This window comes from Nesoenas mayeri (genome assembly GCF_963082525.1).
Source record: "Nesoenas mayeri genome assembly, chromosome: 18".
Lineage (NCBI taxonomy): Eukaryota > Metazoa > Chordata > Aves > Columbiformes > Columbidae > Nesoenas > Nesoenas mayeri.
In genome coordinates, this window is record NC_137566.1 from 11,078,784 (window position 1) to 11,103,736 (window position 24,953).

Sequence of the window (24,953 nt, forward strand, 5' to 3'; positions counted from 1 at the left end):
CTGGAACATTTGGAGACTTGCACACCACGTATATAAACAACCAAGGAATAGAAAAACACTGTGTACAATTCAGATCTAAAAGGACCTTTCTGATGTCCAGAATCCCCAGTAAGCACAGAAGTACTGAATGTGTTGGGAAATAATTTGCATTTCACAAGACAGATGAGTCATCTAAGCAGTGATTACTCCAAGAGTTTCCATTTTTGCTGGGATTACTCCTGTGAGTAGCTTAGTCCCTAAGAACTCTCCAACTACAAGTCACTAAGCTCAGTGTGGCAGTAGGTTCTAAAATCAATCCCGTGGCATTTCCCTCTCCTCATCTCGCAACAAGGGATACGGCTATAACAGAGTAATTTCCCTGGAAATTAATGACATATAAACTGAAATATATTAAATAGAATTTCTTACATTGTCCTTCTAGGTGTTAACTATGACTTACCTTAGATGAATCTGATTGACCCAAATGAAGAAAATTTGGCCAAGAATCACAGAGACAGTGGGGTGGTTACCGCCTGGCAGGCAAATTTCTTTGACAAATAATTTGGGTGATATGAAGAAATTACCTGAAATTACCATTATGGCACTACAGAGGAAAACACGTATTTTTCCATCCACTAGGAAACGAATCCAACATTTTCAGTAGCTGAACTTCTGAAAAATGTCTTTTAAAACATTTTGGGGGGAGGAGGGTCCTATGCAGGACCTGTATGAAAATGATGTTCTCTTGCTCCCTCTGCTGTTTCTGTCACAGTGGAAAACTCTGAGTGTTTCAAGAGCTGTGTCCATTCTTTCATATACTGTAAGAAATATTCATAACTGAGATGTCACCAGGTATAGTTAAGGTCTTCATGACTGCTTTTTAGCATCACAAATTCAGATATTTATATAACAAAGTTGGAAACCAAACATTTAAAATAGTCACTATAAAAGAAGTAGGGCTGCAGTAAGGTTTTTGTCTTAAATCCAAGCTTAAAAACCATACCTTGAACATTACTGTGTTATAAGAATATGGCTGTGGAGTACAAGCAAAGATCATTTTTCAAGATGAACTATTAATACAAATGAATCTTAAGTTCAGGAAAGAATTACTAAACATTTTTTTCAATGAGATTTGATCTATAGTTTTAATTTTAGAATTCCACAAGTAAATCAACAGCCACTGATCATGAGATCTTCAGTAAAATCTTCCATTGTATTTAAAAACTCCTGACAAAATGCACATGCTGTATTTGAAGGCCACCACTCGATCCAAGTGCTGGAGTCCAAAGGGTACTGGAACCTAAGAGGACAACAGAAAATGATCATTTGCTGCTAGGATTTGAGGAGAAAAATAGAAAACAGAAGAAAAACCCCAACACAATATGAAATTGCTTGCTTTGCGTTCACAATCCTGTTTTAAATGTACACATCTGAAAACACATTGTGTAAATATTGGTTGAATTAATACTTTAAAAATTCAATCAATCATATATTACATATGAATTATTACATACAAACACTTGTCACTTCTCAGCACACACTAAGATTGATTCTACACATATTCTCATGGTCAGTTACTTACTTGAAATTGTAACCAACGCTTATCTTCAAGGCTTCTTTTCCCATGATCAAATACTGCTCTCCTGGGCTCAATTCAACATCTGTACAGGTTTTCTTTTTAACAAAGGTTACTTCATTATTTTTTTGAGCAAAAGCCTGCCCTGAAGTAGAATGTCAAGAATTGGAAAATTTCACAAAGAGAATTTCTAGTAATTCGTATATTAGACAGAAAACACAGCCAAGGGATCAACAGGACACTCACCTCTTTTATAGAGATCCAGAAGAGTTGCAGAATACTTGACAAAATAACCTTCTTCGCTGCGAGATAAGATGTTCACTTTATAAACTGTAGAACAACACAAACCAAACTTTTTATTATTGCTCGTTGCTGCAATACATACTAAATCTCTTACAGATGCTCAGATGGAGAATATAATGTCTCTTGACAATAGTAATTTCTGGGAAAATGATGGAGGTAGCTGTACACTGTCAAGCTAAGAAATAGTAACAAATTCTATCTGTGCTCTATGGAAGCTCTACCCCTGCTCTCATCTGATGCCCCCCAACTTCCTCTGACCCCAAAGGCACAGAATCCCATTAGAATTGTGCCAAGGAAGAGACACACAGTGCTCATTAGCAGAACTCATCAGGTCAGGCTCACTGGTGCACTAACCCTGTTATGTGGCTGATTCAGCAGAGGGTACAGGCAGCTCTCTCTCTTCTCTGCTCCAATGTCACCTTCATATACCATATGTCACTGTCAAACCTGCTGAATTTTAATCACTAAAGATCTGATCGGAACAGAATGTTTTGCAGCAGTAGTAAACAAGTAAATTGTTTACTAAGAGCACGTGAAATGACAATTCAAATATTACCGTATGCAATATCACTCTGGCACGCAGCTTCTCTCCTGGTGTCAGCAGTTAGTGACCGATCCAGTCTCTCTTGTACTTTACTGCACTCAGCTACATTGAGAAAGAAAAAAAGCCAGCGTTAAGACCATGTCATCACATCCTCAAATCAAACATATTTAAAATAAAAATAGCATCCTCAATCACATGAACTTAACCCAGTCAGACATCCATGATCATACTGCACGCATTTTTATTATTTTTTTAAGTGTAAAATGTGGAGAGGATAACTGCTGTGTTCTTATGAGGATTTCTCCCTTGTGTTTAGTGTGGTTTTGTCCAAAGCACTACACTACCTTCTCACACCCAGTGAAATGGGAAAACACCTTTAAAAAAGTTTACCTTCCATGCATTTGCATTCATCTCCTTCACACAATCTCACAAGTTTTTCATTTCCATAGGGGTTATAAAACATAGTGCACCTTTTATCTAGAAGATCCAAAAAGAAATAATAAATACATGTAGAAAATCGAAGTCCAAGAAATCAGCATTGAAACTTTACAAGTCAAAAGTTACCCGAGCTTAAAATAACAAGGATTAAAAAGCTGTGGAAGAAGGAAAAATGTAGTTCTTAAGGAGGAATGAAGAGTTAAAAGACAAGCTTGAATTTGAAGTCATGGAATGAAAAAAGATTTCAAGGCCTTGGGACGGATGGTAAAAGAGTTTGGGGCTCAAGTGATTTTCTCTTCACAAGATCAGAGCATCCTGACATGTAGGAAGTCAAGGAAGGGAGCCAGGAGACCTGCGTGGTTCAACAGGGAACTGCTGGGTGTGCTCAAGTGGAAGAGGAGAGTTTCTAGATCATGGAAGGAGGGGCTGGCAATTGGGGAGAATATAAGGCTGTTGTCAGAGGGTGTAGGGAGGCAACTAGGAAAGCTAAGGCCTCCTTAGAATTAAACCTGGTGAGAGGGGTCAAGGACAACAGGAAGAGCTTTTGCCAATACGTGGCAGATAAAACTAACAGCAGAGGCAATGTAGGCCCACTGATGAACGAGGTGGGTGCCCTGGTGACAGAAGATGACCTTATTAATATTTACAGATATATAAATGGTGAGTGTCAGGAGAATGGAGCCAGGCTCTTCTCGGTGACAACCAATGGTAGGACAAGGGGTAATGGGTTCAAACTGGAACACAAAAGGTTCCACTTAAATTTGAGAAGAAACTTCTTCCTGGTGAGGGTGGCAGAGCCTGGAACAGGCTGCCCAGGGGGGTTGTGGAGTCTCCTTCTCTGCAGACATTCCAACCCGCCTGGACACCTTCCTGTGTAACCTCATCTGGGTGTTCCTGCTCCATGGGGGGATTGCACTGGATGAGCTTTCCAGGTCCCTTCCAACCCCTGACATTCTGTGATTCTGTGAACACATACCTGGTGCATGATATTCATACACAGTGAACGTGGCAGGATTCAGCATTCCAACCTGGAAAAGCTCACTTATTCGGAACTCAACACAGAGAAAATTATTCGCTGGCACCTATGTGAAAGACACATCAGTTAACAAGCAATAAAAGAAACAAAACTATTCCAAAGAGTTAAAGTAGTGCTTACAGTTATGAAAAGGGTAACATACAGAGTCTATCTGCAGAATAACATGCCCATCTTTTATCTCATAATCTGCTATCAACTGATCAACTCCACTTGCAAGCTGCAGGGGAAACAGAAAAAACCAAACAACAGAGAAAAATCTTTTGTACAAGTTAAACATTTTTGGATGATCTTGAAGGTTTTGTAATCAGTAACAGAAGAAGAGGAAGAACAGTAAATATTATAGTTCTGCCAAAACCTTCAGTAAAATAAAGAAGTTCTGTAATACTTACAGTAGATAAATCTTCTGTATTTGCTTCCAATCCACTGACCAAGCCTATGTCCATCACGGCATGAGCAGACCCTGACTGCGGCTCCCTCACGCCAGGCCTGTACCTAAGACAGATTAAAAATAATATTAAACATAGCTGTAATTAAAAATAAATCTTCAAGTGTGATCCCAGAAGAAAACTAAGGTAAATTCTACTAACATTTAGACCACAGTAAACCCACAGTGATGCAAAATAGTTCAGATGAATCATTTCAGATTTATGCCAACATCAGGCAGAAAGACGCTTTTATTAATTGTTGTGTTCCAGGAGAACCCATATATTAATTAAAGAAAAACACCCTCCCAAAGAGGTCATGACTTTTGTCTCTAATTCCGCTCACACACATACCAACCAGCACAACCCCATTGGCTGTACTTACTTTGCACAAGCCTCTAAGCGCCCCAGGGGCTCACCGTCTTCTTTTCTGTAACCTTTTCAGATCAAGTAGAGTCAAATAAGTCATTTTCTAATTCTCCAGAAGCAGCAATCCAGAATTCTCATAAAGCATTTTCATAATTGAAAGATAATTCTTTAAATTGTTTTGGTGGCTATTTTTATAGGAACTCATTGTCTAGCCACAAACAAGTAACATTGAACTTCGTTTATAATTCAGGTGAAATCACAGCTTTAATGCTTAGTGTACTTTATAGTGTACTTATGTTACTAAAATTACTCCATGGCAAAAGCTCAGAATGTGGCTAGATATCTGTTGTAACTGGACTCGAATTCTTAGTACCTTGTACTCACTGTAAACCCCCCTCCACCCTCCATTGTATTTCTTTCTTCTGCTAGAAGTTTGTATTCCTCACTCCCCCAACTGCAAAAACTCTTCCACAAATGAGTAAAAATGCACCTAAGAGAAATACATTAAAAATTGATTCTATTCACAAAACCACAATATTTTCACAAAGGGCTAAAAAGGTTTCTAGCAATTTCTTTTCCAGTTTTGCATTTAGAAAGTGAAGAAGTTATTACAGTTCCGTTCTTTACAAGAAACGCTTTGTTAAATGCAGTAAGGTTTTTTTTTACTTCCTCCTTTGCACCGACCTGAGTAGTAATATTTAAAACTGTATTAACCCTTTACCATCAGCTCTCTTTGGAACAATCTTCAATTCGAAGTTACACAACTCTTCAGATGTACCAATTGTGTTATATACTGTCTTCACCTACACATGTACAAATAAATTAGATCAAACAGAAGCGGTAAGCAATCCTCAAAGCTGGCACAAAACTGTGAAAACTCATAATATGGAGAACATCAGAGCAGTAAAAACAAGCCTGTACATCATGATTAGTTTTGATGGATGCACAGCAGGGTAAATAAATGATAAACTATGAGTAAACACCAGGATAACAGAGAATTGAGCCACGTTAGAGACTCCATTTAAAAAAATGGTTGCATGCTTACATTTACTGTAGCTATGCCAGTGCTGCTTCCAGTGCTTACGTATATGTCATCACCCAAAGGTACCTAAAGGATTGATATTAAACAAAAACTTGTAAGTTAATGACAAAGACAGCACTATCAGCAACAATTCAGGTGAGAGTATCTGCTTGTCCTTTCTACATTTTAAGCACACGTTAAGGCCTGATGCTACAAACAGATACTACAAAAAAAAACTTCACAGGAACAAGCAGAGACACTAAATTTAAATGACTGTTCAAATGCATTAAATTTAGCAGGTAAGTAAAATCCTTCAACATTTACTAAACCAAACTACTACCAATTTACTGAAAGAAAAAGCTCCTTTAGTAGTAATTTCAAAGTTCAAATAACTATTGAACAAGTTGCTAAGAATTCTGCTTTTACTTTTCAAAAGTGATATTATTCACTCACCGTTAAAGTTCTTCCCACGAAGTTATCTTCTGTCAGTTTGAACAGATGAAGGTTTCCATGGTTTTTGTACGCTACCTTAACACTCATGTCCAAGCTAAGCCGTTTGACAAGAAGGGAATATTCAGTCAAGGCCTCAAGGGCATTAATTGTGTCCTGCCAGAAATCAACGACAAAGAATAGATTCCAGAAATGAAAAAGAAATGAAAATGTATTACAAAGTGATTTATTTTCTGCCGCTTAACCATGATTACAATGGTAACCATTTGTAGCTAAACAGCTTAGCATCGTCTCAGCAGAACACTTAATGTGCTGGTAACATATTAAACACAATATTCACTGACTAGTTGGTAGTGTATCAGAAATCTGGCGACTTTCACTTGACTTTTAGTCTGTTGACGCACACTAACACAGTTTTTACAATGAAAACTGCATACCTTCTTATGCTGCATTCCATTTTTGTGGAAATCAAGAACTAACATCATGTCATGAAATGAAATATTCCATTCTACAAAAAACTTGGGAAAACAGTTTTCCTCCTATGATTATTTTTATTCAGCAGATCTGAAGTCAGCGGATTCAGCTTGCAAATTTCTGCTTCTAATAGACTTCATGAAAAGAAGTTGTATATGCCAGAGAACATCGTAGCAACAGAGTCATTTGATGGTGATCCCACAGATAGGGATGTCAATGTGGTATTCTCACTATATTGCCCTCTTAAGGTGTCTCAGATTTGGTTCTTGAAGAATGAGAACAAAATATTTCAAAGCTTACCTGAGTTGAATAAAATCCTCCACCATATCTTTGCTCTTCAGACAACCATTTGATGATTGGTTTGGCATAGTTTGCGTCCCCTCTTAGCAGAGTAGTAAGCAAGGCATATGCTGTAGTTTCAACCATTTGTGCAGTAACAGGGCTGGGAGTGTGTTGGTCTGGCGTTTTGAAAGTATTTTTCCAAAAACGATAGATAGGAGGATCACCTACATAAGCATAAAATGAAGGTTTGGGATTGAAACAGTGACAGCTCTCTCCAGAATACACAAGGTGAAAGTCAAGGAAAAAAGCAGGGACTCGCTCAGCATTTAACAGAGGATGAAGATACGCTTCTCTTACACTAGTAACCCAACAGAACAAAAGCGAGAGCACTTGCAGATACTGTGAAAAATCCCACTGTGAGCCAATTAAGAGAGTGGACATGCCACAGGGATCAGGAGGCAGACAAATGCAATCCACCACAGACATTGCGCAGAAGGGAAGCCGATAGAACAAACTGAGATGATGGGGAGTGACAGACGCTTCGCTGACTTGCATCCTGCTCAGGAAACTGCGTGGCTGAAAAGCTGAAAGCAGGATTCAGTCTAGCAAAAATACCAGGCCACTCAAGACTAAAAATTCACTTATGTCAAAGCAAGGAAAAGCGAAACTCACTCTCCAAGGAGCACTGTCACTTTAGAGAATTTAAAAATACTACAAGAACAGCCTGAGAGTCAACTACAGTACAGACTGTGAGAGAATGTAATGATACCTATGACAGACGCTTCTTTCTTCAGTGCAGAGAACGCCGCTCGTGTGGAGAGATGGTTCAAATCCATGAGAGCCAGAGCATACGAAGTGATTGCCATAGTAAAGGGGCTTTGAGCAGACCGCACGTTTTTCATCAAATAATCTCCTGCTTTATTTTTAGCGTCATGGATTTTCTGAAAGGATGAGCAGGATACAGCTTACACCTCTTGGACTTCTAGTTAAAGAAACAACTTCTGTCCAGACAATATAGGTACACACAGTATCTTCTACAACATATCTTGTGATGAAGTGATCCAGAATTTCATTATTGTTCTTTTACTGATTTTGAAAGACAAAGACTAACAAAGCAAATAAATCTTAATCTTTGAAATTTAAAAAGCCCCTTGATTTCTTTGAAGAAATGCTGAAGAAAATGAAAGAAATTAGAATTAGAAAACACGACTGCTGGCAGAATTAAAAATATTACTTACCTGAGTAGGACATATTTGAATTGACTTTTCAATTCCAATGAGAGAAAATGCTGTGAGATATAAAGATTTTTCTTTAGCTTCTCTAGGTAATGTACCCTACAAAATAAAATATGTAAATATAAAAAAAATAGAAACGACAGTTAATTTAAATATATCGAACTTTTTACAGTTTAGGCGAGGAAACAGAAATTCCTGTAAGAAATATCAGTTTTGTTTAAACTGAAAATATGTTGACTCTTTTGAAGGTAATAGCTTATTTGTAACAAGATACAAGATTATATAAGGTTATTGGCAAGTCAGGACTATTATACTGTAAAATCAACCGACATACATTTTTGGCTTGGTTTTCATACCTGTAGTTTCACTGGTTGGTAATCTGAAAATTCACTGAATGACCCATCTGGCATTTGACAGTTTTCTATCAACCACAGAAGTGAGTTACAAACAGAAATTTGATCAAGATTTATGTATTGATTAACTTGTCCAAGAATCCTTAAAGCAAAAGCTGTCAACCTGCCAAAGAAATCAAAGAAAACATATTGGTTTTGATTAGCAGATACTGCTACATTGCTACATGCTAGGCATAAATTTGCATTATTTATGATTTAGGTATTTTACACATTCCCAAAGCTCAAACAAATATTGCAGATGAATCTTGAATTTATGTTAACAAATGGGCAATGCTTATTGAATTTTAAATCATGATTAGAGAATCCCAGAATGTTAGGGATTGGAAGGGACCTTGAAAGGCAGCCCTCAACCTTTACCGCTTTAACCAGCCTCTCCTTGTTAGTGAGGCTGAGGTCCAGCAGGGCACCTCTTCTAGTCGGCTCCTCCACCCTTTGCATCAGCAAGTTCTCGTCAAGGCACTGGAGGAACCTCCTAGACTGTGGCTACCGGCCAAGTCGTCCTTCCAACAAACATCAGGGAAGTTAAAATCCCCCACCACAACCAGGGCCTGTGATTGCGAGGCTGCTCTCACATTTCAGGATATGATTTGGCAAGTGAAAACAAGCAATCAAAAGATATTCTCTAAGTTGTAAGCACCATTTAAATCTACCATGAAGCTCACGTCTCGTACTTAGTAGAAAGTAGCACCCTTCAAAAATTAGTTATAATGTGAAAGCAAAGAGTGAAACAAGCCTTTTCCATCCGTTCTAATCAAAAGATCTTTTTAACTCACCATGTGCTAGCTTGCCCATTCTTCCACATGCTATATGAGAAGTCAGAATTTCTGAATGACAAGATGCTTACAATTCCTAAGGAAAATATTAGGCAGGAAATAAGTTACAAAACCAGATTTCTCTTAAAATTGTATTTTTTCATTCAGATATCTTTCTCATTCAGCAAAGTCTCTGCCCCTCTACAACTCCGAAGCAAGAGAAGCAGTAATATTTTTCTACCTTCTTTCATCTTCCGCCTCAGTCGAGTTCTTGAAGTTAAGGTTTCAGGACCCAGTAAATGCCAGTTATTTGACTCTTCCAAGTAGCGGAACACATAAAACACCGGGGCGATGCTCATGAGCTCGGCCTCCGCGCTGCCCTTCGGCAGAGCAGTGAGGACACCCAGACCGCTGGGACTGAGGACTGTGGCAATTGCTTCACCCATAAGATGCCCTGTGGAAATCAAAAAACGAAAGTTATTTAAATGAGAGATGATGAAAGTCAATCCAAGGGCAGAATCTGATACTTATAAGTAATCATTCTATAGGAGTTCTACACAAAATTCTACACAAAAAGGTGATTTGCAAAGCCTTTTCTCAAAGGGAGAACCTAGGAATAAAATGAGACAAATTTAAACAAAGGAATATGAAACAGGAGAAAGAGAAATATACAGAAAGTACACATGCAGTAGACTAGAAGTTTCAATTCAATTTACCTTTTACACTGACACTTCTATCAATTTTTGTTTTGGGGACCAGATTTAGTGGGATTTTGTATCGAAATTCTTGTCGTCTCTTGATTGAACCTGTAAATGAAAATGTATATATTCCATACCACACAATCTAAATCAGTAGATGACTCAGATGCAATAGCCAGATCTAAAGGTTGCAACTATCTGAGAAGTCAGCAGCAAAAATACTTGTGATAATGTGAAAACTGGAAATATCCCCAAATGCACATGCAAACTATATCAGCCTTTGAAAAAGAACAGATGCACACACTTCAATCTTTCTTTTGCCTTTTTGGTTAAGAAAAAGGAGTCTGATCTGGACCTAAACTTTCAGATCCATCTCTGGTTAAATGAGAATATGCTCTAATTTCATTAATAAAGCAGCTGAAAAAATAAACCAAGTAGAGATGTGATAATTCTCTTACCATAAACACCCTGTGGATCCAAAGTGAAACCTGCATGCAGCTCTTTCTTAACACCTTCTGGCTGAAATCATTAAGAGGAAAGCAGTAGAACATGAAAATACTTTTGCTTAAGGAAATTTATTAGCTGAAACAACAGTTTAAAACCATAGTATTTCTGCCTTCTACTTCCTCTGCAGTTGATTGTTACTTAACTGTTCTACATACTTAGTCACCTGTCTCCCAAAATTCTTAAGAATATTTAACAAAAGATTTAAGCAAAAGCCTAGGAAAGTATAAAATGACAATAAAAAGGTCTATCAATAAAGCATGCTTAAGCAGTTGAAAATCTGAACCAAGTAACTTACAATACAGCATTCTCCGTGCTTACTAAGTTATAATCTATCCATATCTTTATGACAATTCTTATATGCAAGACGTAAAATGTGCTTACTCAAATACTCAGTCATGCATTTTTCCACTGCACACACCTCAGTGAATTCAAGGATATCACACAATATTTTGGACTCTGACAATATTAAAACAAATCAATATTTATATATTGATTTAATATATTTTTTTGCTGAATCAATATGAAAGTCAAGAACATTCCAAACATTCTGATTTTTTTTTCTTACCATTACACGTAGCGTTTTAACTACAATTTCACTGCTCCTGTCTGTCAGCAATGTGAAGTTGATTGTGTGAAGACCTAATTCCAGCGGAAGTATTCTGAATGTAACCGGGGCCGAAGAACCGCCATCGAGATTCTTAAGATTACAACTGCGCATCCTCGATCCAGCAGTTGCAGAATCAAAAGCACAGATTCCATTTCCAGCTGCTATTTTAACACAGAACTGCAATGTGGAAGGATTTTATATGTTTCACCTCCATGACAGGTACAACACCAGAGAAATACTAAAGCCACTGAAATACTACGAGCATTCTACACTGTAATCCTACTTTGCTGTTTACAATAACCAAGTGTTACTAACTTGGGAATTACTTGCACTAGAGACACACTAACATTAGCAACACCTATACTGGGCTTCATACACACACCTTTGCATACTGTACTCAAATTTTTTCAACCATAATTTTGCACTTCTGAATGTATTGCTTGATAATAGACCTTTTTCTAGTCAATCCCTGGACAATGTAACCTTTGAGCTCTGGAGTAGGTCATTCAAAAAGCCCCACTGCTTTTTGACACTGTGTCCAAACAACTAGAATAGAAAAATTGTATTTTAACTTTCATGAGGCAAAGCTGCAAGAGCACAACAACATTGTAATCAGTGGAATGGCTGGAAATGAAACAATTAATGACTGGATTTCATTGTTACACGATTATGTAGATCATATCTAACACCAGCTGAAGGATGGAGAAATCTGATCCAAGGATCAGATCCTGGATACTCCCAGGGGAAATGTAGCAGTCACTAAGACCACAAATTACCTTAATTGGAGAATCTCTGTGGTTATAAACTGATCCTTTTAATTCAATTTGTTCTCCTCGCACCACAGAATAAGGAACATAGACGCTCAGGAAGACATCTTTTACAACTGGCACTTCGAGCGGTGCGGCAACACATATACCTATGAAAATAAAACACATAAAAGCAGATTATCTGATCCATCCATCTGATGAGCAAGTTCGAAAAAGTCTTCCCATACTTGCCACCTTTACTGATGCTATGTTGTTTTCCAATATGTATTTTCAAATTGTCCAAGCTTTTTTAAAAGTGAGCAGGCTTTTGCATCCTGTTCCAAGTTGCTTTCTCCTACTCTTCTTCTGTTAGCACTATGGGAAAATTTGTTTCTTCCTTTCATTGGGTCCCTGAGCTATTGATTACACAGGGACTGCTGCGTATGCTCAAGTGGAAGAGGAGAGTTTCTAGATTATGGAAGGAGGGGCTGGCCACTTGTGGAGAATATAAGGCTGTTGTCAGAGGGTGTAGGGAGGCAACTAGGAAAGCTAAGGCCTCCTTAGAATTAAACCTGGTGGGAGGGGTCAAGGACAACAGGAAGGGCTTTTTTCAATACGTGGCAGATAAAACTACCACCAGAGGCAATGCAGGCCCACTGATGAACGAGGTGGGTGCCCTGGAGACAGAAGATACAGAGAAGGCAGAATTACTGAATGTCTTCTTTGTCTCTGTCTGCTCTGCCGGAGGCCGTCCTCAGGATCCCGTACCGCTGAGGCCCCAGAGGAAGGCAGGAGAATGGAGGAGTTTGCCTGGGTTGATGAGATGGGTTAGGGAGCAGTTAGGCAATCTGGACATCCATAAATCCATGGGTCCAGATGGGATGCACCCGTGGGTGCTGAGGGAGCTGGCTGAGGTCATTGCTGGGCTGCTCTCCATCATCTTTGCCAAGTCTTGGGAAATGGGAGACTGGATGATCTTTCAAGGTCCCTTCCAATCCCTAACATTCTGTGATTCTGTGATAGCAGGACACTGTAAAGTTGTGTCAGGGAAGAGTCACTCACTGCTTGTTCTTACATTCTTCTTAGTCATTTATTATGGGCCACTGTTGAACAAAAAATAGACTTTGTCTTCCCAGTCACATTAATAACAAGAAATGAAGTTATTTCCTTTTTCCCAAAATAGATACTTTTCTGCTTTCTTTTCCTGCTTATCAACCAGCATTTTAACATTTTATAACATACTGCAATAAGAGGTTCTGCAAAATCCAAATGGAAAAGCTCCCTAATTCTTTAGCTATGATCTAATTAGGTTGCAGTACCCACCTTTATCAGAAATGCCAACACCTTGTACTTCCCAGGTAGTCAGAGAATCAGGCAAGGTGATGGACAGAGTCTTTGACCTGTGTTTAGAAGAGTTAATACATTTATATGTTATCAAAAGCCATCTGTTAACACCAACAGCTCATCAGCACAAAGGCAGCATGTGCCCAGAGCTGCTCCTGTATCTAAGAGAGACTTGGTAAGACACGGTTTTAGCCGACTTTACAAAAACTGGTATTTAACAAGGTCAAAAGTGAAAGAAAAAGTGACTCAACAATCTGGGCACCAGACAGCAGATCCTGCATGGAAGAAAACGTGGCAGGAATAGTTTGTCCGTATAAGACTGTGTTTTAGACGGAATCCTAGGTACAACTAAGGCTACACAATGTACCTCAATTTTAGCATTTACATTCTACAAAACTGATGACTAAGTTGAATGTTGGTAACAGATTTGAGATAAGTAGTACCTTGGAGAAACTTGGTGAACTTCCCATAACCAGCTTTCAGGGAAGTAGCTGCGAACTTCTGCTTCATCCAGTTCCAGGACAGACTCAAAATCTGAAGAACATAAATAAAACAAGTATAAAGCAATCAAGCAAACAACAAACCACCTGCCAATGGCCTTCCATGAAACTCTTCAAAATCATTCTCTTTTTCTTTTGTGATACTGTGTTCTGCTCAGTTGCCCCATGTTCTGCTGGAAGTGTTTCACCACACGTCCACTGCGGAGTTCAAGCTCTCATACTTACGCATTCTCGCCAATATTAGAAGTTTATTGGGCTCTTCCTCCCGCAGCCTGTTTGCAAATTCACAGCAATCTGTGAATGCAGAAATGCACTTTTCATTACTCCGAATCCGTCGAGCTCTATCACTGCAAGTCTCACTGACTGGATACGCTCTCACTCCAGCCATGCAGCATCTGCGAACTTCTGGATGCGTGTATTTGGATGCTGAAATAATAATAAAATAATTCCCTTCCTTGAGATGAAATTTTTATTTTCAAATGTGTCTCAACTCATTATACTGAATGTATTTTTAAAACCTGCAGAATTTCAGCGAAGGTACAGACTTGAGGATGAATATAAACTTGTCATTATTCAAAAGCTAGTGACACACATTTCATCACTGCTATTCTGAATTAACAATATAAATTAGATAAGAGGAGTTTTATTACATTTTAACAGTCAGAGGTTCTTCTGACAGGCTTGGTCACTGCGATATGGCAGCATTGTGAGTTTTCAGCCTATGACTCTTCAGAAAAAGAAAGGATCTTAGACATATACTGTATTTTCAATACATATTTAAATCTGGCTGACTTCAAATTCAGCATGTGGCTAAGACGCTTTTTAAATAGGGTCCTCTCCAAAATCATCTTCCATATTTGTCAGTCTCTCTCCACTACATTAAGTTAACGACAATAATTAAAAGTAGTAAGCAAACACTCAGATTCTTGATTTCTAACGGACTATTTTTTCTTAATTATATACTTTTAAATTTTTTTAACACCTTCTTTGAGTATCTTTTCCTTGAAGTCAGATCGTTTGGTTCTTAAAACTTCATTGCAAGTTTCACCTGTTCAAAAAGAAATAAGTAAGTACAGAAGACATGAGCTTTTTTTGTAATAGCACAGCCCACTTTAAAATAATTCCATAAAATCAAAACAAAGGAATATACCTGCTTCATTTGAATCATCAGCATTTGCATTAGTTAAGAATGTAAGCCCAGCCATTCGGAACACATCAATGTTGTTCCGTCCTCCTCCAGCACCGCACCCAAGGTCACTTTTTTCCAAATGTAGCATTATCTGAGGAAAAAAACACATCAGTAGGTAACTAAGATGTGGAGTATTAAATGATGAATGAGAAAGTTACACTTGCAGAAGTGCCAGTTCCGTCTGGAAGATGAATCACTCTACTGTCTATTTTCTGGCTTCACAGAATCACAGAATCACAGAATGTCAGGGATTGGAAGGGAAGGGACCTCAAAAGCTCATCCAGTGCAATTTCCCCACCGGAGCAGGAACACCCAGATGAAATTATACAGGAAAGTGTCCAGATGGGTTTGAATGTCTGCACAGAAGGAGACTCCACAACCTCCCTGGGCAGCCTGGGCCAGGCTCTGACACCCTCACTGGGAAGAAGTTTCTTCTCAAATTTAAGTGGAACCTTTTGTGTTCCAGTTTGAACCCATTACCCCTTGTCCTATCATTGGTTGTCACCGAGAAGAGCCTGGCTCCATCCTCCTGACACTCACCCTTTAGATATCTGGAAACATTCATGAGGTCACCCCTCAGTCTCCTCTTGTCCAGCTCCAGAGCCCCAGCTCCCTCAGCCTTTCCTCACACGGGAGATGCTCCACTCCCTTCAGCATCTTTGTTGCCCTGCGCTGGATTCTCTCCAGCAGTTCCCTGTCCTGCTGGAACTGAGGGGCCACAACTGGACACAATATTCCAGGTGTGGTCTTCCTAGGGCAGAGTAGAGGGGCAGGAGAACCTCTCTGGACCTGCTAAACACCCTCTTTCTAATACACCCTAAGTACCATTGGCCTTCCTGGCCACAAGGGCCCAGTGCTGGCTCATGGTCATCCTGCTGTCCACCAGGACCCCCAGGTCCCTTTCCCCTACGCTGCTCTCTAATAGGTCATTCCCCAACTTATACTGGAACCTGGGCTTGTTCCTACCCAGATACAAGACTCTACACTTTCTCTTGTTCTATTTCATTAAATTTTTCCCTGCCCAACTCTCCAGCCTGTCCAGGTCTCTGATGGCAGCACAGCCTTCTGGTGCGTCAGCCACTCTTCCCAGCTTGGTGTCATCAGCAAACTTGCTGACAGTCACTCTATTCCCTTGTCCAAATCATTGATGAATATATTGAACAATACAGGCCCCAGTACTGACTCCTGAGGCACTGCACTAGATACAGGCCTCCAACTGGACTTCGCCCCATTGACCACGACTCTCTGGCTTCTTCCCTTCAGCCAGTTCGCAGTCCACCTCACTACCCGGTCATCCAGATCGGGCTTACTTAATGCATGACACATAACAGCTATCTGAATACGAACACAAACAAAATAGCAACTTGTTTTTTCTTTTGTGGCTGCTACTTAACTTTTTCCATTGCTCTCTTTCCGCTTGCTGTGACTCCATAAACAGCCTTGTCAATAGATGACAAAGCAACAAAGGAACTGAATTCTGTTTTCATGTCAAGTGATACGGCTTCTGCTGGTTTCAGTATCTCTTTGCTTGACTGCAGCCTAATCTATAAATTGAAAACAAATATTGGTTATTTAAAAGCTCATGAAGCAGACACTTCAATAAGTCGAGGAAGTGCTAAAGAACACATGTAATTCCAAGCTGAAATCTGACCATAAAATGAATGCACACCCACAAATTTTAGCACTTAGCTTGCTACTCACATCAAGACTATTCCCACACTTCTGTTCCACATTCAGCCAAATCGAATCAGCTACTAACTCAGCAGCTTCTTCTCCCATAACTATGTAATAAACAATAAGACGTGCTGAAGGAACCATTTCTTGGGTTATCTGAAAAGTTAGATGTTCATATTCCAAATCCTCCATTCTCTTCTGAGTTCCAAAGCTTACTATCTTCCCTTTTGATGTGATCTATAAGAGGAAAATGATGGAGAATTTAAAAAAGTAACTTTTTAGATTTAATATGTTTCTTACATGTAATAATTACTTGCGTTTTGATACAATCCAACACAAATGCATTTGGGACCAGTGGGTGTAGTTCAAGGGAAGGTCGCTCTGTCCCTCACCATCTCAAAGGAAGTTTTGTCTCTGTGCATCTTCCTCTCTATTTCAGCTCCCGACTAGCACTACTTGTTCTTAATCCCAGTCTATGTCAGATGAGAATTCAAAACAATGGAGACTTAATATATCATTCAAACATGAGCCTATTACTGATTTTTTTACTGTAAGTCTGACAGATGGTATGTGGAAGGAATAGTTGTTGGAGCTGCATGTATTCTATATGCTGAGGATAATTCTTGATTGTTGAGGTTTTTCAGCTAGGACTATACATTAAATCACAATCCAATATTTAGTGTAGAAACATCTGTTACTTACCAAATAGCTGTAGTGATGTATTTTATGAATATACCGACTGTGTGGATATACATTGATATTTACGAAATCTCCTACTTCTAGTATTTTGTGGTTTGAAGCCCAGTCAATATATAGATAACTCTGACTTAAGGAGGAATAAGCTTTCGCTTCATAGGTTTTACTTGCTTGGTTTTCATCTGAGAGATGTGGATCTGCAGTTTTTACCTGAAAAGATAATAAATGACTGAAATTTTTGTTAGCAAAGGAGGAAACAAAAAACTGCGTCTCCTGGCTACTAAATAGTTAAGTACAGAATTATACTTAAGAAAACAGTATTAAAAGCATTCTGTAACATATTATTTGGAGAGATTCATAAAACAAAATCCAACTCAAGATTTCTACATTTTCTTTAATAAAAAGATCTATAAATATCAAGTTGCTTCTAAAATGGTGGTGTAGAAGCACTTACATAAATAAACAGAGAAGAAAAGAATAATGATATGCTCCCTACACAGTCAGGGAAGCTCTCTGAGAGAATCGTTTTCACACAATTCATTTAGCTTTTTAGTTAATAATTATTATGAAAGAAATGTGACAAATTAGGATATTTTGTTTCAGAATAATCTAATATAGAATTTAATAGAGAAGTAGTGTTTCATTATAGTGCTTACATTTCATAAGTGATTATTTGTAACAGTCTCTAAGTTCATAAACGATTAACTCTGGAGTGTAAAATCTTCCCAGCAGTGTTGTACAGTCATGAAAGTACAGGATTAAACTCTTGAAGAAATAAATTAATGGAACAATTTAACTCACTTGAAATTCCAATATTTTGCAGTCAGATGGGATATTAACAACAAACAAAGCAGTTCCATCATTCATACTTGTTTTTCTTCTCCTAGACTCTGAATGCTCTGATAACAACTCGGTCTCATCTGTTTGTTCACCGACTGATTTTGCAGAGATGGTTATAGGGACATTTCCAACAAAGTGATCTCCTGTATCTTTCACCTGCACCTGTTCATCACAATAGAGAACATTTCCTATACAAACGGAGGTATTTTTCAAGGAGAAAACTTTCAAGCTGCTAAGAGCTTCTACAACAGCAAATGGAAAAAGTGTGAATGGACAATGGACATTAAAAGCAAGTTAAGACCTACAGTAGTACACATAAAAAAGAATAAGACTTTTGAAGGATAGGTTTTATGTTGTAATGTGCAATGATACTGCCTACGTTAACTAACCTTAATGAAGAATGGGAGCCCAGGCTTCACAAAGAGAGGAGTAGCAATCAAACTCAATTTGTAAGGAGATACAGCAAACCTGACTCCAGCAAATTCTGCTTCACCACTGAGGCCACCTGACAAAATATGATGCCCCTTTTAATAATCACATCCTAGAACCTGTGTTTTCTCTACTTGCCTTCAAAGAGCAGCACAATCTGTCTGTTATAGTGAAGCCCTTGCATCTAAAGAGTCACCTCCTAGCACTGTTGTGCAAACAAACAGCCAGAAAGAAAAAAGGTTTAACCCCAAAGCACTTTTACAGGGACAGATGGACTATTCTTCCTTGTAAGTTCTTGGAAGAAGACCTCTGATATACTGACCACCCCCCTTCTAATACACCCCAGTTACCATTAGCCTTCCTGGCCACAAGGGCCCAGTGCTGGCTCATGGTCATCCTGCTGTCCACCAGGACCCCCAGGTCCCTTTCCCCTACGCTGCTCTCTAATAGGTCATTCCCCAACTTATACTGGAACCTGGGCTTGTTCCTACCCAGATACAAGACTCTACACTTGCCCTTGTTCTATTTCATTACATTTTTCCCTGCCCAACTCTCCAGCCTGTCCAGGTCTCTGATGGCAGCACAGCCTTTGGCGTGTCGGCCACTCCTCTCAGCTTGGTGTCATCAGCAAACTTGCTGACAGTCACTCTATTCCCTCGTCCAAATCATTGATGAATATATTGAATAATACAGGCCCCAGTACTGACCCCTGAGGCACTGCACTAGATACAGGCCTCAACCGGACTCCGCCCCATTGACCAAAACTCTCTCTGTTTACATTTGCAGATATGTTAAAAAAAAAAATAAAAAGCTACTTACCCTCGGACTCCAACACTGATGCCACAATATATAAATATGACCCATCCAATTCTTCCAGACTTTGAAACCCTATAAAACTCACTGCTTGCTTACTGTTAAAATTGATCGCAGCAACTCCATTTTCAATCTGGAGAAGAAATACAAGTCATTATTTAATAGTCAATAATTTAGAAATACTATATAGATGCATTATACATAAATCCTATATTCAACAGGTTTCTGTCCATTGTCCATTTTCAGAGGAAATCAAAGGTGGAGATGTTTTAATGAAGAACTCTTTATTCTCTGAAATTGCTGATAATTAATCAACCAATAGCACATATTGCAAAGTCTACATGCAGGCCCAACAAGAGGAAGCAATAACACCAAGATATCTTCACTAAATGATGAACGATAATGCCTTTTATAATTCTCCAGTGACTACATCAAAAAGGCCAGATTGAAATTACATTCTGTCTCAGATGCTGCCTCTGAGTTTCATTTTAAAGTGCATTTCTATGACCCCAGTGGTAGGATTACGTAGGAAAAGCTGACACTGAATAGCTGTCAATGCGAACTAGGAGTTGGAGCCCATTCTCATAAAATTTAACGGGAAAGCTTTAGTGGAATTGGATCAGTTCTGAACTCAGCATACGAAATCTATACAAACTAGGCTCGTTTCTTCTTACCCTAGTTACATGCATTGCACGAGGCATCATCCTTTTTTCACTTTCTTCTATTATTCCAAAACGAAGAAAAACATCAGCACTTGGAAGCCTTTTGTTATAAAAATAGCTGAGAACAAAACAACAATATAAATACTTTTCAGATTACTTTAATGGCTGCAACAAAGCATTTGTTTTTGAAGAAAAGTAATTTCCTAGGCAAGAGATAGAAAACAAATGTCTGTGCAGTTTTAAACACTTCTGTTGAAAAATCATCACCTTGTAAGAGTTCTAAAAAGGGTCACTTAGTTGTCTTACAGAGCAGAAAGGATTCTGATAATAGGGCTTCTTGAGAAAGTAAAAGAGTAAACTTCTGGACATGGGAGAATCATTCTTCAGTTAAAGAAGAAGAGGTACACACATATGTAGAAACTAAAGCCAAATTTCCTTACCTGGCTTTCACAACAATCCTGAAGCTCTCAAATTTATCAGAACTAATAAAGTTACTCTCTGGCTCTATGGTGATGGAAAAGCTTGGCATTGCTGAAAATTGAGTAGAAAAGAAAAAGCCACTTAGATGTGGTTTTGTACACTAAGCCACGGGTACCCAGAAAGACACCTCTGTATAACCAAAGAATCATGTTGGTTTAGAGTGATTTGATTTACAGTATTATAGCCCCAAAACACAGCTGTCAGCTGGTGCACAACAAAGCACAAGTCCTAAAGCCCTAAGTTATCTGCAGGAGTCTCCTACTCTGGAGACATCCAAACCCTCATGGACACCTTCCTGTGTAACCTCATCTGGGTGTTCCTGCTCCATGGGGGGATTGGACTGGATGAGCTTTCAAGATCCCTTCCAATCTCTCACATTCTGTGATTCTGTGATTTCACTGAAAAAATATATATAAAAATAAAGGTTCACAGTACAGGCACAACTTACCATATTCCTTAACCTCAAATTTTGCAACAGCTGAGGTTACGAAATTCTTCTTATACTTGGCTTCAATCTTCCAAATTCCATACCTACAAGATGGCAACAAACATTTTTAAAGATAAAAATTAATGTCAAAGACAAAAATTAGTATTACTACTTAACAATATTTCATGTTAATAATTATGTAGAGAGAAAAATTCTGCATCCAGTTTTTGCACAAGTCCAATGCCTACTTTGAGAAGATTCTGCTTTGATACTTTAATAATTATTGAAAGTTATTTTAAAGCACTGAAATAAACTGGAAAAGAATACGCCATTATTTATATGATAACTATTTTTGTTATATAGTTACAAGCAAAGACACATTTTGTAGTCTGCAAATGCAGTATCTTGCACTTAAATAAAAAAAAAGGCAAAAGACAATCTAGCAGTCTAAGAAAAGGCAATATTATGTTAATAATTCTCAAAAAGCAATAAATAAATCTACTTAGGATTAGGAGGAATCTTGAAGACAGGAAAAGAAACTATTCCAGTGAAATCTTCTTCTTCTACAATATCCACTTTTACTCCTTCAGGATCCTTTAAATCATAACAGGAAAGAGTCAGCAGCTACAGATCATTCTTATCAAAAGGAAAAGCTCCATTCAGTGATTTCAGTGGAAACCTGCCCATAACGTATTTTTCTAAGACTTCTGCTCACTTCACAGCAAGAGAACACAATCAATTTAGAAACAACTCGAACCGACATTCCGATAGAACATTTTATTGTGGTCCTTACAATTAATGGCTGTTACTACACAATGCTCAAAATTGCAGAAAAGTTACTGTAATACCAACCCTATTATTAAAGGCAAAAAAATACAGTATGATAGACTGATTATTTTATATCTTCAATGATATAAACAACAGTATGAAAACCATATTATTAAAATTCCCTCAGAAATCCTTTCCTCAGATGTTAAAGATAATCCACATTATTTTTATCTTCCATTCTGTAACAACTTCAGATCTGGACTTAAAAAGCAAAAGTCATTTTTAGATCTTTTCAAAGATGTCTGGCTACCTGCAAACATATCTAACAGTTCTGTTAAATATTGATTGCAATCCTGATTTACTCTCCAACTACATTTATTGTTTTTGTGATATACAGAAGAATAATAATGGAATCAATGATAACTTACCACAAAGGTTAGGACAGTTTCACGCCGAGCTGGCTGCAGTTCTTCATTCAGAGAGTAAACTCTGACTTTCACTGTAAAAATTATTACAATAAATCTCAAATGACATTTAAATCCCAATTCCTTGGCAATGTCAACAGATTTTAAAAAGTAAGTAACAGCCAAGAGAAATGAGCATTATTTACCTGACTGATCAGGAGTATAAATTGGTTTGTCTGTATGAATAAAAAGAAACCCGTTCTCATAGGAAACAGGAATTTTTTTTAGTCTTGTAAAATGTGGAGAAACAGCTTCCAAATACACGTAATTGACTGAATCCTCTGTTCTTGGTAAATCTGTTGGTTGAAGCTGGGGAAGATTAAAGATTTTAAAATAATATTAAAATATTTTTCAAGTATTTTTCTCTACAGTATTTTTTGTTGAAAAGATTATCTGAATAGCAATTTGTGTTCTTTTGTTAATTATTATTAAATAGAAACATCAACACCCACAAGGGTTATTCTTGCTTACATCATAGACGACAGCCTGGAGTATTAAGCTACAAACAGATATTTTGAAATCTTGCATTTTATATACGTCCAGAACGCAAATAGCAAATGTGACAATAAAAACACTGCAAGTAAAGCCTGAATTCCTTACTGTTAAAGTTGCAGCATCCTGGAATTTGTTGGCTGGAGTTAAAGAAATACGACCAGAAGAATAAACAGTAATCTTATCTGGAAAGCTTTTTATGGCAATATTGACTGGAAATTCCTTCTCAAAACCAAAAGCTTGAACTACGACTTTCTCAGATGCCCCAGCTCGGAAGATCTTTGGTGCTGTAAGAACATACCTGCATATGAAATATAAAACAATAAAAGGGCAATGTAACTACACTTCTTTTGGACTTCTTACTTCCATTTGTAATTCACTGTTAGAGCAAACAAGATAATCAGGTAAAGTTACTCAAAGACACTAGTTAAAAACAACAGAGCCCCGGTCATTATAATTTTTATGAAAACTGTAATGTAACATTACCAAATAACAGTAGGAACAACCCCAGGTTCCAGTATAAGTTGGGAAATGACCTGTTGGAGAGCAGTGTAGGGGAAAGGGAGATGGGGGTCCTGGGGACAGCAGGGTGACCATGAGCCAGCACTGGGCCCTTGTGGCCAGGAAGCCAATGGTACCTGGGGTGGGTTAGAGGGGGGGTGGTCAGTAGGTCAGAGAGGTTCTCCTGCCCCTCTGCTCTGCCCTGGGGAGACCACACCTGGAATATTGTGTACAGCTCTGGGCCTCTCAGCTCCAGAAGGCCAGGGAACTGCTGGAGAGAGTCCAGCGCAGGGCAACAAAGATGATGGAGGGAGTGGAGCATCTCCCGTGTGAGGAAAGGCTGAGGGAGCTGGGGCTCTGGAGCTGGACAAGAAGAGACTGAGGGGTGACCTCATTAATGTTTCTAGATATCTAAAGGGTGAGTGTCAGGAGGATGGAGCCAGGCTCTTCTCGGTGACAACCAATGATAGGACAAGGGGTAATGGGTTCAAACTGGAACACAAGAGGTTCTTCTCAGTAAGGGTGACAGAACACCGGAATAGGCTGCCCAGGGAGGTTGTGGAGTCTCCTTCTCTGCAGACATTCCAACCCGCCTGGACACCTTCCTGTGTAACCTCATCTGGGTGTTCCTGCTCCATGGGGGGATTGCACTGGATGAGCTTTCCAGGTCCCTTCCAATCCCTGACATTCTGTGATTCTGTGAACAGCTTAGGTAATGCTTATGGATTTGATTTTGCAGACACAAAAGCTGGTCTACTAAAACAGGTTATTTACATGGAAATAATTACTCCTTTTGCCAAATTAAACCCCAAAACACTAACCCCCCAAACAGCACACTTGTGTTGTTTCCCTACCAGTTCTTACTGCAATGAATGGGGCAACTTACAGTAAAGCCTAACGTGAACAAATTTGTTCAGGAATACTCTAATTTCTTCAGCACTTTATAAACTAAAGTATGCATCGCTCCACAAAAGTACAAGCCAGGCTTTAGTACCCGGCCACATAATGTATCTAAAATACTTGCCATTGAACAAAACACTTGATATATGTCCCCTCCTTTTTCTGAAATGCCAAAAGCACTTAGGTTGCCTGCTTTCTATACACCATTATTAACAGATATAAGAATCAAAAAAGCACCACCAACTACAACTGTAAAATAAACATTTAAGTAAGAGGTTTCATCAGACTGTAGGAAAGTATGTGTCTTCAGGCAATGCAGAAAATCTCATTCTGTGGCAGCAAATACAGTAATTCCAGAAGCATCAGCCATTTTTCTAGCATTAGCCCCACACGGACCAGTGAGAATTTTGCTTGTGAAAACACATCAGTTTGGACAATACCTTTTGTATTGGTTCTACTGAAACTGTATCTATTTACCTAAAATAGCAGGCAACAATCAAATAACGTTTCCGGTAAATTCTAGATTTGCTTTACTTACGTTTTCTCTTGGCCAAAAGTTATTCCAGAAAACAGAAAAACAAAAAAACACATTAAAATAGTCATAGTGTCTATGACAACAAACAGCAAACCATAAATGCTAACGATTCTGGATTAAACTGTGTTTGGCTTCTGCTGTCGGTGAACAGAAACACCACCAACATGCTCCACTCACAGTTAATAATTAATTGCAGATCATCTTCTACTAAAACATTATTGCCCCCAGGAAGCCACAACAGCTAAACTTAGGAATTTTCAAATTCAAAATCTCAATTTTTTAATCTGTTCAGAGCAATCCTGTATCAGTCTCTCCCTCTGATAGCTACATTAAGAATATCATTTTCAGAGGTGGCAAAAAAACACCCAACAAAAATCAGATTGTTTG

The 24,953-nt window shown here is 38.5% G+C and overlaps 1 protein-coding gene across 1 annotated transcript; it reads right to left on the reverse strand.

The window, feature by feature from the left end:
• Positions 1-1,149: 1,149 nt before the first annotated feature.
• C5 (complement C5) lies at positions 1,150-24,634 on the reverse strand (the record flags this gene model as incomplete). Its single annotated transcript, XM_080355969.1, has 41 exons — positions 1,150-1,279; positions 1,562-1,700; positions 1,802-1,885; positions 2,415-2,504; positions 2,793-2,879; positions 3,817-3,922; positions 4,019-4,093; positions 4,266-4,368; positions 4,684-4,735; positions 5,389-5,470; positions 5,713-5,775; positions 6,142-6,294; positions 6,913-7,118; positions 7,664-7,835; positions 8,133-8,228; positions 8,486-8,645; positions 9,316-9,391; positions 9,536-9,748; positions 10,011-10,100; positions 10,451-10,511; positions 11,065-11,283; positions 11,883-12,022; positions 13,176-13,252; positions 13,640-13,730; positions 13,922-14,122; positions 14,679-14,744; positions 14,847-14,976; positions 16,280-16,429; positions 16,587-16,796; positions 17,262-17,465; positions 18,057-18,257; positions 18,485-18,600; positions 19,344-19,470; positions 20,012-20,117; positions 20,440-20,530; positions 20,928-21,010; positions 21,409-21,500; positions 22,103-22,173; positions 22,285-22,447; positions 22,739-22,931; positions 24,570-24,634. The coding sequence occupies 41 exons, from the start codon at positions 24,632-24,634 to the stop codon at positions 1,150-1,152; spliced, it is 5,034 nt and encodes a 1,677-aa protein (XP_080212095.1).
• Between the last annotated feature and the right edge of the window lie 319 nt (positions 24,635-24,953).